At 47.2% G+C, this 16,526-nt stretch overlaps 1 protein-coding gene and 1 non-coding gene across 2 annotated transcripts in view; one reads left to right on the forward strand and one right to left on the reverse strand.

Annotated features, from left to right (window-relative positions):
• Positions 1–16,526, forward strand: part of ARHGEF37 (Rho guanine nucleotide exchange factor 37) — a 54,635-nt gene that overhangs the window by 24,163 nt on the left and 13,946 nt on the right. Inside the window, exons 4-8 of the mRNA XM_003900346.5 lie at positions 4,225–4,372; positions 11,547–11,746; positions 13,109–13,239; positions 13,873–13,977; positions 15,314–15,424. Coding sequence (XP_003900395.2) covers positions 4,225–4,372; positions 11,547–11,746; positions 13,109–13,239; positions 13,873–13,977; positions 15,314–15,424 — 695 coding nt within the window. The remainder of the gene's footprint in view (positions 1–4,224; positions 4,373–11,546; positions 11,747–13,108; positions 13,240–13,872; positions 13,978–15,313; positions 15,425–16,526) is intronic.
• On the reverse strand, positions 2,090–2,194 carry LOC116275097. The gene has a single exon (XR_004184062.1). It is a non-coding gene; the product is annotated as a U6 spliceosomal RNA (small nuclear RNA).

Genomic DNA, 16,526 nt, shown 5'->3' on the forward strand with positions numbered 1-16,526 from the left:
TTGTGGTTGCCAAAAAGAGGCCCAAATAACCCACATGGCTTTTCTTCTCCTCAGTGCAACTATGTGCCGGGTCAGGCTGCTCTGGCTCCTGCCCACTGTCTCTCTATTCCCCTTCTAGCCCCTAGGCCTTGATATGCAAGGAGAGCCCTTTTCCCAGTAGGGCAGCAACAGCATTTTTTTTTTTTTTTTGAGACAGAGTCTCTCTCTGTCGCCCAGGCTGGAGTACAGTGGCGGGATCTTGGCTCACTGCAACCTCTGTCTTCCAGGTTCAAGTGATTCTCATGTCTCAGCCTACCAGGTAGCTGGGATTACAGGCGTATGCCACCACGCCCAGCTAATTTTTGTATTTTCAGTAGAGACTGGGTTTCGCCATGTTGGTCAGCCTGGTTGCAAACTCTTGGCCTAGCAATAGCATTTTGAAAGATTTTTTGGGGGCTGGGCATGGTGGCTCACGCCTACAATCCCAGCACTTTGGGAGACTGAGGCAGATAAATCACCTGAGGTCAGGAGTTCGAGACCAGCCTGGCCAACACAGTGAAACCCCATCTCTACTAAAAAATAAAAAAATTAGTTGGGCATGTGGGTAGGCACCTGTAATCCCAGCTACTTGGGAGGCTGTGGCAGGAGAATTGCTTGAATCCAGGAGGTGGAGGTTGCAGTGAGCCAAGATTGTGCCACTGCACTCCAGCCTGGGCAACAGAGCAAGACTGCATCTCAAAAAAAAAAAAGAAAGAAATATAGTGTTAGCTACAAATATTTAAAATTTTCAAGTAGCTGCATTAAGAAAATTAAAGAAGCAACTGAAATTAATTTTAACGATATCTTTTATTTAACTCAATAGATCCAAAATAATATTTCAACATGTAATCAGTATAAACATTCATCATTCATTACTTTTGTTTTGTATGAAGTCTTTGAAATCCAGTATCTTTTACACTGACAGCACGTCGCATTCAGGGTTCACCATGTTTCAAGCGCCCAATAGCCACGTGTGGCTGGTGACTACTGTATTTGAGCACTGCAGGTCTAGTGATTATAGCAGAAGCTTTGGAATCTGACTAACAAGGTCCTGCCACCCACAAGCTCTTTCCTTTCTGAGTCCCAGTTACTGCCACCTTAAAATGAGCTTGAAAACAGTATCCATCTCTGTGCCAACAATGATGCCAAGTACGTAACCTGAAGCTCTTTGAATTCTCATAACATCATTACTTGTTGATTATTATTAATAACCTCCATTTTACCAATGACATCTCTGAGGCTCAGAGAGGCTAAGTAACTTTCCCAAGGTCACACAGCTTGACCAGGCAGTTAGTATTTTGAACCCAGCTCTTCTAGAGCCCTAGGTCTTGACCATGCTGCTTCCCTTTCTCTCCTTTCCAACTAATCCCAGCTAGAGATAAAGTGCCCCCTTTGACGCTAGGAATAAATTGTTTGCTAATCTGTGACTGGAGAAGGACAAGCAGGGAGGAAATAAGCCTTTCCTTTGGTGTAATTGGCATTCTTGCCTCTTTGGACCACTCTGTTCTCTGGGAGTTCACTTTCCTCCATCCTTTAGTTACTGAAACACCCTTGCCCCTGGCCACACTGGTATGACAGTTTCTTTGGCATGTCTGTCTCATTCCTGAGGACACACCCATGTTGAGGAGAGTGTGGGAACTGGCCTAGCTTTCAAGGCCACACCCAGCCTATCTCTGCAGTTGGCTGATCTCTCTCTCACACAGCTTCTTCCTGGCTGCAGTTTCGGGTGGTCATGTTCTGTCCGGCTCTAGGGGCTTCTCCTGGGAGTTCTTGCTAGGCATCAGCTGAACCGACACTGGGAAAGGGTAGGTCCAGGGATGGCGATCTCCCCATGGGGATCTTTGCTGAGAACCTGCACCTCTGGCCACCAACTGATGTGTCCCAACACAGACCTTGTCTAGGTCAAAGGTCTAGCCCATGGCTTTGGCAGGCAGTAGGGTCAGCTGGGCTTCCTGTGGTCCCTGGTTCCCCACCTGCCTTCTTGTGGTTAATATATTTTTCTTCACCCTCACTACTTCCTCTCAAGTCCGTCCACCTTCTCTAGGTCACTAATCTCATCAGTTTCTGTTTTGAAAATATGGAATGCTTCACAAATTTGCATGTCATTTTTGCAGAGGCGCCATGCTAATCTCTATATTGTTCCAACTTTAGTGTATATGATGCTGAAACTGAGCACCAGCGTCATCCTTTTAAGCAGAAATCAGATCCTGTCACCGCTGCTCAAAGCCCGCCAGTTGCTTCCTGCCACTATTAGAATAAAACCTGAATCCCTTACTGCACTTCACTGACTTTGAGACCCTGCATAATCTGGCTTCTGTTGCCTGCTTACTTCCTCTACTTTATCTTTATTTTTTAAAATTAATTAATTTATTTTTTGAGACAGTCTTGCTCTGTCACCCAGGCTGGAGTGCAGTGGCACAATCTCAGCTCACTGCAACCTCCACCTCCAGAGTTCAAGCAGTTCTCCTGCCTCAGCCTCCTGAGTAGCTGGGATTACAGGCACCCGCCACCACGCCTGGCTAACTTTTGTATTTTTTTAGTAGAGACGGGGTTTTGCTATGTTGGCCAGGCTGGTCTCAAACTCCTGGCCTCAAGTGATCCACCCGCCTTGGCCTCCCAGAATGCTGGGATTTCAGGCGTGAGCCACAGCACCCAACCTATTTTATTTTTTGACACTATCCACCTGGAGATTAATTTCCTCTACTTTATGCCCTTGTTCACCTGCTCCAGCCACACTTGCCTTCTTGCTGTTGTGCTTGTGGCCAGCACTTTCCTGCCTTAGGGCCTCTGCAGGTGTCCTTCCCTAATACTGGGTGCTGCTCTTCCCTTGCTTGTTCCCAGGGCTGGTTACCTCTGCCTCTGTGGCAGACATTTACATCTTGTGAGAGGCCTTCCTCAGGTACATCCCCCACCCTTTTCTAACTCTTTATTTGGCTTCGTTTTAATTCATGGCACTTATCATATGTATATAATAAATATATTACATGTGTAATATGACATATGAGGATGGGGATTAAAAATAAGTACGCAAACAATTTTTTTTTTGTTTTGTTTTGAGATGGAATCTTGCTCTGTTGTGCAGGCTGGAGTGCAGTGGTGCGATCTTGGCTTACTGCAACCTCCGCTTCCCAGGTTCAAGCAATTCTCCCTCAGCCTCCCAAGAGTAGCTGGGACTACAGTAACACACCATCATACCTGGCTAATTTTTGTATTTTCAGTAGAGACAGGGTTTTACCATGTGGGCCAGGCTGGTCTGGAACTCCCGACCTCGTGATCCACCCTTCTCGACCTCCCAAAGTGCTGGGATTATAGGCGTGACCCACCACACCCGGCCATAAGTACTGTTTCTATTTGCATTCCATAGATGAGAAAACAGAGAGCCAGAGGAGTGAAACGCTTGCCTCAGGTTACAACTGGGAAAGGGTTGCTGGAGATCTGGCCCTAGTTCCCTCCAATCCAAGCCCATACCATAACCAGTTGTGTTATGTTGCAGCATGTCTTTGTAAATTGGGGATTTATCGTTGTGCTTGTCACACGTTTTGTCTTTAATTGTAAAGATAAAATGAGCGGCTGGGCGTGGTGGCTCACACCTGTAATCCCAGCACTTTGGCAGGCCGAGAGAAGTGGATCACCTGAGGTCAGGAATTCAAGACCAGCCTGGCCAACATGGTAAAACCCCGTCTCCACTAAAAATACAAAACTTAGCCGGGCATGGTAACATGTGCCTGTAACCCCAGCTACTCAGGAGGCTGAGACAGGAGAATCGCTTGAACCCAGGAGGCGGAGGTTGCTGTGAGTCAAGATTGCGCCACTGCACTCCAACCTGGGCGACAAGAGCAAGACTCCGTCTCAAAAAAAAAAAAAGAGCTAATGGTTATGAGTGTGCTTTGTGTACTATAAAGCACTGTCCAAATGTGAGCATTATTAATATTCCTGGTATGACTATAGCTACCATTTAGTAAGTGCTCACAGGGTCCCAGCCTAAGATGTATATCATTCTGTCACTCAATCCTCAGAACAACCTTGTGAAAAGATGAAAAAAACCCAGAAAGTCAGGAAGATGAGGTCATTTACCCATGGTAACATGCTGGTAAACCCAGCAATCTCACTGGAGAGCTGGAGGGGTTTACTTACTGCCTCCATGTTCCAAGCTAGGGGACACACAGACATGCCCTTGACGATTCCTTGTTGCATCTTCACCCTCAGGTAACTTATTTCTGGAATTCCAAGAGGAGTTGGAGCAAGTCTATAAGGTCTACTGTGCTAGCTATGACCAAGCCTTGCTACTGGTGGACACGTACAGGAAGGAGCCAGAGCTGCAGCGGCACATCCAGGGCATCATTGAGGCGGTGGTGTGAGTAGAACGGCCAGTGAGCGCTCATTCCTGCCCCACTGACCCAGGTCAGGGGCAGCTATGGTCTCACCCCTTTTTCATGCCATTCATGCTGCTTCAGGAATGTTGCTCTGTCAGCACCTGTGTTAATCAGGATAGGGCAGGCTGTGCTGCAGAGACAAACAGCTCCCACATCTCAGTGGTTTCAAACAACAAAGGTTTATGTCTTCCTTTTGCTCCATTGAAGGCTGACTTGGGGTTCTGCTCTTTGTTGTCCTCACTCTGGGACCCACACTCACAGCAGCCACTGTCTGGAATGTTGCCAGTAACTTTGGCTTAAGAAAAAAGAGCTCTGGAGAGTCTAACGCTGGCAATTGAATGCTCTGGCCCAGAAATAATATTAATCACTTCTTGTAATTCATTGGCCAGGACTCATCATAGCTTCATTCAACAACCAGGAGGCAGGGCGTGCCATCCTACCACATGTCCAGAGTTGGAGAAGTGGGAACATTTGGGAACAGTGCTCATGACTAGCACAGGAAAGGGCAGTGAGATGAGGGTCCCATGTGTTCCCATAGTGATGAGAAGCAGGTGTGTGTCACCTGAGGATCCCTCTCTACCGGTGGCTGACGTCCTACCACATGGAAAAGGGACAGAATCACCAGTCCCTGGTGGACTCATAGCCTAGAATTAACACCGATGGGTAGAAGCCCCAGGTAGAAAAATGTAGAGAGTATGTCTTCAAATTTAAATTTTCAAATGGGTAACATGATTACATGATTAAAAAACTTTAAAACATCAACATTTTTACAGTAAAAAATATCTGGCTGGGCGTGGTGGCTCATGCCTAAAGTCTCCTTTTCAAGAACCCATGTGCTAGTCCCTCTCTGCTTCCAAAAAAACTGTACTTATTTTCCCCTTTTATTCATCCTTCATGGATCTTACAAACAGGCTTCTGCAAGGGTCACTAAATATATTTCTATAGTTTACAGATATAAAGGGAAGCAAGGTGCCAGAGATGAGACAAAAGGGAGAAGTGGAGGCTGCGCAAACTAGAGACAACAGACCCCGTGTAGCATGCAGCTGCAGCACAGCTTAGCTGATTGTTGCTCTATCAAGTGGCTTTTGCTAGACAACAAACCACCCCCAAAATGTAGTGGCTTAAAACAAACATTTATTTAGCTCACACTTCTGCATGTTAGCAATTTAGGTGTACTCAGTAAATGATTCTCCTGGAATCATTAGCACCCTCAAATATCTGCAGTCACCTGCAGGTCAGCTTTGCTGATCCTGGCTGGGTTTTTTCATGTATCTGGGACACAAGAGCTGCCTCACCTGTGGTTCCATGGTCTCCTCTTCCCGCAGGCTAGCTTATTCACATCGTGGTCTAAGGTTCTAAGGGCAGTGGGGGAGGGCTTGGCATCTAGAAGTCTGAGCTGGGAACTGGCACATCGTCATTGAAATGAAGTCCTAAGGCCAGCCCATACTTAAGGGGTGGGGAAATAAACTCCATTTCTTGGTAGTAGGAGCTTCAAAGTGACAAAGGCTTGTAGAGATTAGGAGAGGAATAATTGCAGTGATTTTTTTGCAAACCGTCTGCCGCAGCTGCCATGTAGAAATGAGGGTCTATTGTGGCCAGAGCCTCCGATTTTTTGAGAGACGCCAGAAACTGAGATGTAACATCTCTCAAGAGTTCAGTGCTGGCACCTAGCTCAGACATTTAATAAACATGGTGTGCGGGAGCCCTGGTTGCTCAGAAGCTGCTGTTTACTACATCCTCGGCTCTTCGGTCTTTTCTAGCCAGGCCAGCTGGGTTTTCTTCATGGGCTCTGGAGCCGGGCTACATGGTGGTGGATGTGGCTTGGCCCCTGGACATGAGAGAGCCATTTTATGTCTCAAGACCTAGTTTCCTTATGTGTAGGGTGGGAGGAATAACAGCCCTGCATGGGGCATTGATTCATTGCACATGAGTGACACTCAATGAATCCCACGTATTATAGTTATCTCGGCTAGGCAGGGATTCTATTTTCTCTGAGACCACACTGTAGTTCTCAATTTTATCAGTGCCATGCTCCCTTGTTATAACAAATATTACATAAATTTACTATCCTGAGACATATCCTGAAATATATGTTTAAATAAATATATCTCTCCTACCTATATGTGTAACTGAAAAAAATCAATATAATGACTTCACTATAAAGGAGAAATAAAAGGAAAATCATTCCAATATAATGCTATATAGTTCAGTGTGCATATGCTTGGACACCACTACTAAAAGATATAAGGAAGCCATCAGATGCCTGCAGCTACTTATAATAAATAAGTCTGGATTTAAAGAAAGAGGTATCTGAAGCTGTTCTGTACAAAAAGTACAAAAAAAGAAAGAGCACAGAATGACAGTGACAATAAACCTGACTTCCTTGTTTATGATAAGAGAAAGAACGAAATAACATCGTTGAAATGGGGATTTATAAAAGGTAGTGTCCTAGTAATTCCCAGTATTATGATATATGAGTGGATAGAATCCAAGAGTGATAAACATATTTAGGGTTTTAGAAGTGTAGCACATTTCAGGGCCTTTGTTCAGTCTCTGAATGTTCAGGGGGACACGTGAGACATGGAACAATTCTCTGTAGTTCAGGACTGTCCTTGCAAGACATCCAGTGTACCTGGTCCCTGCCTGTTAAATGCCAGGCATTACTTTCCAGAGCCTGGCCAATAAGAATCACCACGCCAGCCATAACTAGTTCTTTCTCAGTCTGCTAGGATAGATGGTACCAGGTTATTAGATTCCTTGGGATTCCAAAATGCACGCTGACCCCACCCTTTATTTGGGTGGGATATTCATTCTGTCTTTTAAGGCAACTCTTCCCATCTAAGAGCCAAGGGAATAAAAAACTCGCCTTGGCGGTGGGCAGGAAGCTCTGCCCCAGATAGGACTGTCCTAGTGGTAGAGCCCTCAGGGTGGAAAAGGCAGCTTTGCAGAGATGGGCCTGTCCAGCACAGAGCACTGCGGGCTGTCCAGCACAGAGCACTGCAGTTCCGGAATGATGGCGGAGGCAGCAGAGTTTGCAGAAGGCAAATAATCTTCTTTGCTTTCCTTTATCAGCTAGGTGTGTTTGTTTTAAATATAAAAGCAACATATGCTTATTGAACAAAAGGAAAGTTCCAACAACACACAAGTATATAAAGTAAAAATGTAAAAGTCCATTCCCCTAGTAATGTTTTCCATCCAAATTTTCTACTGTATATTTATAGATAGAGAGATAGATGAACAGACAGATAGATAGTTAGACAGATAGATGTAACTTTTTTTTTTTTTTTTTTTTTTTTTGAGACAGAGTTTTGCTCTGTCTCCCAGGCTGGAGTGCTGTGGTGCAATCTAAGCTCACTGCAACTTCTGTCTCCCAGGTTCAAGCGGTTCTCCTGCCTCAGCCTCCCAGGTAGTTGGGACTATAGGAGTGCGCCACCACGCTCGGCTAATTTTTGTATTTTTAGTGGAGACAGGGTTTCACCATGTTAGCCAGGATTGTCTCGATTTCTTGACCTCGTGATCTGCCATTCTTGACCTCCCAGTGCTGGGATTACAGGCGTGAGCCACAGCTCCCGTCTGACAGATAGAATTTTTATGAGGCTTCCTCTATACATGCTGTTTTATGCTTAACCTTAGTAATGAATATCTTTTCAGGATAGCATGGATATTTCTACAGTGTTCATTTCTTTCTTTCTTTTTTTTCTTTTTTATTTTTGAGACGGTCTCACTCTGTCACCCAGGCTGAAGTACAGTGGCGTGATCTCAGCAGCTCACTGCAGCCTTGACCTCCCAGGCTCAAGTGATCCTCCTACCTCAGCCTCCTGAATAGTTTGGACTACAGATGTGTGCCACCACTCCTGACTCATTTTTGTAGAGACGGGGTTTCACTATGTTGCCCAGGCTGGTCTCAAACTCCTGGACTCAAGCAATCTGCCCACCTTAGCTTCCCAAAGTGCTAGGATTATAAGCATGAGCCACTGTGCCCAGCACAGTGTTTTTTTAATGGCTGCAGAGTTTCTTTCCTGGACTGCTCTTAGACTATGGCTTATTTGGCCATTCCTCTATTGAAGGATATTTGGGTTGTTTCCAATTATTTACTAACTCAAATAGAGTCGCTGAACAACTTGTACCTTTATCCTTGCTCACTTGAGTTTGGATTTCTGTGGGTGTATTTCTAGGATGGGATTGATGGAAGAAAGAGTTTGTACCCTTTACAAATTGCCGAACTCCTCTGCCTCTCCAAGGCCTTGCCAGTTGATACTCCCACCGAGAGAATGCACGAAGGCCTGTTTTTCCACCCTCACCCAGCTCTGTGTATCATCTTTCCATTTCTGTTGCCTACCTGAAAAGCTGCATAAAAAAGTATTGTCCAAATTACCTTAGAAAGTCTGCAAATGTGAGCGGATGCTCTCATTCTTTGGTAATCCCTTCATGGTTGTGAGAAAATACGCGATCATCTCTTTCAGGACCGCTTGCACTCTAATTTGTGAGTTGACAGTTGTCCCTGGGAGACAGTTGGCTCTTTCCCATGGAAAGGAAGCCCAGAGGATGGAGTTTTGCAAATACCTGGCAGTGGTTTCCACCTCCCCTGCCCACAGTCAGCCAAGCCCCTGGACACCCTTGGTGAGAGCAGATGGCCAGCGTAGGCGTCTCCTGATGGGTAATCCCGCCCCCTGCAGCTTCTGAGGGGCTCCCACCTGCTCTGCCTGTTCTTAGCTTCATGGCTGATCTTTCCTGGACATTTGGTCTGGAGATTTTCCTAAGGAAGGAGAGCCAGAGGCACAAGTATCATCAGGGAGGGCCCAGAGAAAGGTCCTGAGCAGCATTGGTTGAGTCTTCAAGGAGAAGGCACACTTAGATGGCTGAGATTTGAAACCTTCGTGGCTTTCTCCATGCTGGGCCCAGGGGCTACTGGTCATAATCTTTTAAAAAAAGACTGTGGAGGCCGGGCGCGGTGGCTCAAGCCTGTAATCCCAGCACTTTGGGAGGCCGAGATGGGCGGATCACGAGGTCAGGAGATCGAGACCATCCTGGCTAACACAGTGAAACCCCGTCTCTACTAAAAATACAAAAAACTAGCCGGGCGTGGTGGCGGCGCCTGTAGTCCCAGCTACTCGGGAGGCTGAGGCAGGAGAATGGCGTGAGCCCGGGAGGCGGAGCTTGCAGTGAGCCGAGATCGCGCCACTGCACTCCAGCCTGGGCGACAGAGCGAGACTCCGCCTCAAAAAAAAAAAAAAAAAAAAAAAAAAGACTGTGGAGCCCCTTCCCAGATGCCATTCACTTGGGGACTCTTGATGAAATTCCAGACATCCTTAAGAAGGAGACTATAAGTAGTCATCCATGCATCAATGGTGTATCTGGAAGGGACCTTGGCACCATTAGTTCCAGAGTTTTGTTTTGTTTTCACTTTTTTTTTTTTTTTTAAGATGAGGTCTTGCTTTGTTGCCCAGGCTGGAGTACAGTGGCATGATCACAGGTCAGTGTATCCTCGTACTCCTGGGCTTAAGCAATCCTCCTGTGTTAGCCTCCTGAGTAGCCACTATGCCTGGTGAATTTCTTTTTCTTTTTTTTCTTTTTTTTTTTTTTGGGAGGCGGGACGGAGTCTCGCTCTGTCACCCAGACTGGAGTGCAGAGGCGCAATCTCGGCTCACTACAAGCTCTGCCTCCTGGGTTCATGCCATTCTCCTGCCTCAGCCTCCCAAGTAGCTGGGACTACAGGCGCCCGCCACCACACCCGGCTAATTTTTTGTATTTTTAGTAGAGACGGGGTTTCACCGTGTTAGCCAGGGTGGTCTCGATCTCCTGACCTCGTGATCCTCCCGCCTCGGCCTCCCAAAGTGCTGGGATTACAGGCGTGAGCCACTGCGCCCGGCCCTTTTTCTTTTTTTTTGAGACAGAGGTCATGCTATGTTGCCCAGGCTGGTCTTGAACTCCTGGCCTCAAGCAATCTTTTTTTTTTTTAACTTTTTTTCATAAAAAGTTTCAAACTATAGAAAATAGTATAATGTAATAGATACATACCCACCACCTAAAATTAACAAGTGTTAACATTTTGCTGTTTGCTTTATCTATTTTTATGCTAATTTGAAGGAAATTGTAGATATTATGACTTTTTACCCTTAAATACTTTAAATACATCTCTAAAAATTAAGTTCCTGTGATTTTTAAGAACTTTTTTTGGCCGGGTACGGTGGCTCACGCCTGTAATCCCACCACTTTGGGAGGCCAAGGCGGGCAAATCATGAGGTCATGAGATCGACACCATCCTGGCCAACATGGTGAAACCCTGTCTCTACTAAAAATACAAAAAAATTAGCTTGGCGTGGTAGTGGGCACCTGTAATCCCAGCTACTCGGGAGGCTGAGGCAGGAGAACCACTTGAACCCGGGAGGCGGAGGTTGCAGTGAACTGAGATCACAGTGAACTGAGATCGTACCACTGCACTCCAGCCTGGTGACAGAGTGAGACTCCATCTCAAAAAACAAAACAAAAACAAACAAACAAACAAAGACAAGAACATTTCTTTAAGGCAGCAGACGATTCTATTAAATAAGATATCATGTGGATACCCAACACAGTTGAGTTGCGCTCGGGACGTATCTGAGCAGAGATGTCAAGGATCCAGTTGTATGTATCAGTCTGGAGCTCTGGAACAGAAGTTGGAGGTGGAGATCTGGGCTTGGGATGTGTTTAAAGCCATAGGACCAAATGAGGTCACTAAGAAAAAGTGGAGAGAGAGGGAGGAGAAGACACCCAGGACACTCCGGCATTGGAGAGAGACCAGCAAAGGAGGCTGAGAGAGCTGCCTGCAGAGTATGAGGAGAAGCAGGACAGTGGGTGTCTCTGGGGCCAGAAGAAGAAAGTGTTTCAGGAGCAAGGGTGTCAGTCATGTCTGCTGTGGAGAGGCCGAGCAAGCTGAGGGCAGAGAGCTTGAACATTGAATTTGGGACAGATGGGAAACCAAGGCCCAGAACTGTCACTGCCTGCCTAACATCTAGAATTCACAAGTTACAGGTGAGGAACTGGAGGACCACAGAGGGAGGGTGACTTGCCTGAGATCACACAGTGAGCTAAGTGGTAGAGTGAGGACTAGAGCCCAGGTCCCCTGGTCCTCCAAAGGGTGGGCTTTACCTGCCTAATACCAGCCTTCTCCTTCAGGCCACAAGCTGGATCTTCAGGCCTCAGTTTCTTGCTGGTAATTCCTCTGCAGAGGATCACCAGGTACCCATTGCTGCTGCAGAAAATCCTGGAGAACACAGTCCCTGATGCCAGTGCCTACCCTGTCCTTCAGAGGGCTGTCGCTGCCCTCCAGGACGTGAACACCAATATCAATGAGTACAAGATGCGCAAGGAAGTGGGTAAGGACTTGGGCATTTAAGAGGGCACATTAGTGGGAATGCTTCCAGTTACAGAAAATTTATCTAAAATCGGCTTCACCAGTAAAGAGAGTATAGTGGCTTATGTAACTATAAATCCAGAGGTCATGCAAGCTTTAGGTAGGGTTCGATCAGGGTGCTGGCTCCATTTCCCTTAACTCCCTTGTCTCTGCTCTTTACTCTGTATCAGCTTCATCTTCAGGCTGGCTTGCCTCATAATAGTAAGTTGCGGCTGTTCCAAGACTCACAGCTGCACACCATACTTACCAGGGTGAGGCAGGAATGTTTCCCCCTTAGCCACAAAAATTAAATCAAAGCTTCTCTTTGATAGGACCCACCTGGGTCATGTGCTTACCCTGAACTAATCATCATAGTTAGGGCGTTGTGAACTGATTGACTTAGGCCTAGGATATGTGCCCTTCTTTGAATCGATCACTGTTGCCAGGGGTTGGAATTATATAAATTGGCTCGTGTCAGTCAGCAACCCACCCCTTGAGCTAAAGTGAGATCAATCTCATCCAAACCACATGACTGCCACACTGTGGAGGAGAAACCAACACTGGGGAGGTAAAGAGCTGTGCATCTATCTGGGGAGAGGGGAACCCCTGGCCCTCAGGTTATTAAAACAGAAAGGTTTGGAAAATGAAGCAGTGTCCCAAGTGAAGAGAAAACTCAATTACATGACTGAGACAATATACAAATGGCAATTCAGCTAATGTTTACTAAGGGCTGGCTGTGCCGTGCTTTTTCCTTCAACATCACATATGGTCTTTGAGAGCATACATCACTTGCTTCCTATCACAGAACTGGTAAGGGACAGACCAGGTTTCACACTCAGGCCTGGAGTCTTCACCACCATGCTGTACTATATTTAGCAGCTTTGGATTTCCTCCCCATCTGCTTCTCCATCCTACGACAGGTGAGTAGGAAGCACTGAGTCAGGACCAGGAAGCGTGGCTCCCAGCTGGCCTGGCTCAAAGTGGCTGAGGGACCCCAGGCAAATCTCTTCTCCCTGGGTTCTTCTTTAGAAAGTTCATTCAGACCCTCTGTCTTAGGTGACTCTCCCAGCAATCCTGCAAGGTGGCTGGTCCCATTTTACAGATGAGGAAACTGAGGCCTCAAGGAGTGGTGACTTTCCAAAGTCAAGCAGGCAGGAAGCTCTACAGCTAGGGCTCACACCTCGGATACAGGACCCTGTGCTTTTCCTGCGTGACTCATCAACCTGATGAATGTGACCCTGATGGAGCAGAGGGCCCAAGCAGGTGCCCAGCCAGGCATGTCCATGACACTTCCTTTCCTGAGTCAGCTTGATCACCGTGCTTCCCCTCTTCTGTGTCATTGCAGCCTCCAAGTACACCAAGGTAGAGCAGCTGACCCTCCGGGAGCGGCTGGCCCGCATCAACACGCACACCCTCTCCAAGAAGACCACCCGGCTGAGCCAGCTGCTGAAGCAGGAGGCGGGGCTGATCCCCAGGGTGAGCGTGGGCCTGGGAGGAAGAGTCACGCCCAGTCAGCCCCAAAGCCAGGCCCTGCACAGTGGGTAGACAGGGGGCATAGGCTCCTTTCAGAACTGAGGCAACGGAGGTTGAGAGAGTGAGGTGCTGGGAAGAGGCAGAGGTGGCACCCCATTTGATTCTGAAGAGCCAGTGGAGGGGTTTCTCCAGTGTCTTGGGCCACTCTCTTTGGGGCCTGTTTACACAGATAGGAGAGCCGGTCTCTGGGTTTGGGCAAAGAACCAGCCCTAAATAGCTGCTTCTAGCGGCTCAGCAGGTTGGTGGAGTGCCTGCTCTGAACCAAGCATGCTCACACGATGAAATAGGTGTTCCCACTATCCCCATGAGAAAACAGAAGCTGAGAGAGGGTAAAACACCTGTCCAGGGTCACACAGCTAGGAAGCCAGTGAACTGGGGTTCATGCTTGTGTATCCGATTCCATGCTCTGAATGCAAAGCCACTGAGCTACACTGCCCACTCAGCTTTGGGGATGCGAGAGCTGGCTCTGGTGGGCGAGTCTGTGGAAAGGTTGTCCCAGGGAGGACTTGGGACACTGGAGCCGGTGTACACTGCCCCCATGTGGATATTCTCAACCCTCACACACATTGCTTTCAGACAGAAGACAAGGAATTTGATGATTTAGAAGAGAGGTTCCAGTGGGTGTCTCTGTGTGTGACTGAGCTGAAGAACAACGTGGCTGCTTACCTGGACAATCTGCAGGTGAGGACCTTGCAGGGTTCATAAGGGGCGAGTCTGGGCTGGGTTCCCCTGGCAGGAGGCTTGCGGGGTGCAGCCTACAAGCTGGGAAAGGCACCAGCCTCAGAAACCAACCAGAGGAGGTCATCCTGTCTCTGGCTGCCTCCAGAAGAATGCTGGCCAGCACTCCTCAGCCCCAGGTCATTATACTGGGGGCAGCTCTGAGCCCATTGGAGTTCCTGCCACATAGGGCCAAAATTCACTGGAACCAGAGCCCTCCAGAGCAACCCTGCCAGACCAGCACCTAGAGCAGGGGAGACAAACGCAGGTGCCTAAAGGGGCCAGGCAGGTAATGCTACTGAGTGAAGTGTGCAGGTAATAGGCAATCCAATGCAATAGGAGCCTAGTGTGTAACAGGCTGTTTATGAGGCTTTTCAGTGGACTTAAATATAAAATAATATTTGGAATTTGAAGGGCTGAATGAATGAATACATGAATCAAATCTAAAGGAGCAGCTATTTCTCAGCTCTGGGGGATTGTTGCTGGGTGAGAATATGGGCCCAGTTCTTCTGACTTTAAGAGAAACATACCTGGAAATTCAGGTATTTTTCAGATTTTTGATGACATCTCCTGATGCGTCAATGTGAGCAGCTAATTAAATGAAGATTTAAATGCTATGAAGGCATGTTTATTTTTACTGCATTGATGTAAATAGGAAAAGTTAGCTGATTTAGAGAAAAGTATTAATAGAACATGTGGAATATGGACATGGGAAAGAAAAAAAAAAAAACCACTGCCGGGTGCAGTGGCTTACGCCTGTAATCCCAGTACTTTGGGAGGCTGAGGTGGGCAGATCACTTGAGGTCAGGAGTTCGAGACCAGCCTGGCCAACATGGTGAAACCTCATCTCTACTAAAAATATGGAAAAATTTAGCCGGGCATGGTGTCACGCGCCTGTAGTCCCAGCTACTCAGGAGACTGAGGCGGGAGAATCGCTTGAACCTGGGAGGTGGATATTGCAGTGAGCCAAGATCATGCCACTGCATACCAGCCTGGGTGACAGAGTAAGACTCTGTCTCAAAGAAAAGAAAAGAAAAGAAAAGACCCCACAAAGGTGGTTTGTAAATATGTGAAGTTCAAGAAGCACTGGAATGAGGAGGAAGATATTGGCTCAGTCTAAGGCAGAACTGTCTGATCACTTAAGCTGTGTGAGGACAGGATCAGCTCTGTCTGTCCCTCTCAATGGGGGTGTGTAGAGGGCCTGGAAAACCTCTTCAAGGAGGTGTGGTGGAAGGGGATTCCAGCCTAAGATGGCCACGACCGGCCATGATTCAATGTTTCTCCTTGGTACTGGGTCCAGACTTTCCTCTGCTTCAGGCCGCACGAATACAGTCTGGACATCCCCGAGGGGCCTGCAGTGCAGTATTGCAATTTGGCAAGAGACCTTCAGCTCGAGGCCTTCCTGACGTTTGTGAGTTTCCTTTCTCCTTTCTTTGTTAGGCAGGTGGTAGAGCTTACAAAAGTACTATTTAGAAATCAGGCACTTTGGCCAGGCGCGGTGGCTCACGCCTGTAATCCCAGCACTTTGGGAGGCCGAGGCAGGTGGATCACCTGAGGTCAGGAGTTCAAGACCAGCCTGGGCAACACGGTGAAACCCCGTCTCTACTAAAAGTACAAAAAATTAGCCGGGCGTGGCAGCGTGCGCCTGTAGTCCCAGCTACTCAGGAGGCTGAGGCAGGAGAATTGCTTGAACTCGGGAGGTGGAGGTTGCAGTGAGCCAAGATCATGCCACTGTACTCCAGCCTGGAGACAGAATGGGACTCCATCTCAAAAAAAGGAAAGAAAAAAAAAAAAAAAAGAAAAAGAAATCAGGCACTTCACACAATTGCCACATCTATAATCTTCCTGAGTGGTCAGCAGCATAGCGATTATTATTAGTGCCCTTTACTGATAAAAATAGCCCCCACTAGCATTTACTGAGCCTCACTATCTGCCAGGCTCTATGCTAAGCCCTTTATATTCCTTACATCGTTTAATCCTCACCATATGGTTTTCGGGGTGGCTACTATGAATAGCCCCATTCTGCAAATGAGACCTTGAGGCTCAGAGGGGGTGACCTCTTGGGTCATTTATACAGATGATCAGTGGTAAGCTGGGATCTGAGCCCCAAAGACTCTTGACCACCACTCTATACAAAATCTTTCCTAAGGCTGGGCAAGGTGGCTTATGCCTGTAACCCCAGCACTTTGGGAGGCCAAGGCAGGAGGATTGCTTGAGCCCAGTTGTTTGAGACCAGCATGGGCAACATAGACCCTGTCTCTACAAATAATAATAATAATAAAATTAGCTGGGTGTGGTGGCATGTGCTAAGGTGGGAGGATCGCTTGAGCCTGACAGGTAGGCTGCAGTGAGCTATGATTTCGTCACTGCACTGCAGCCTGGGAGACAGAGTGAGACCCTGTCTCAAAAAAAAAAAAAAAAAAAAAAAAAAATTTCAAGATCTTTGCATAATAATGATTCAAAGTGCTATATAAGATTGAATGCCTACTCTGTGCTAGGCACTCTGTTAAGCT

This window comes from Papio anubis, chromosome 5 (genome assembly GCF_008728515.1).
Source record: "Papio anubis isolate 15944 chromosome 5, Panubis1.0, whole genome shotgun sequence".
NCBI lineage: Eukaryota > Metazoa > Chordata > Mammalia > Primates > Cercopithecidae > Papio > Papio anubis.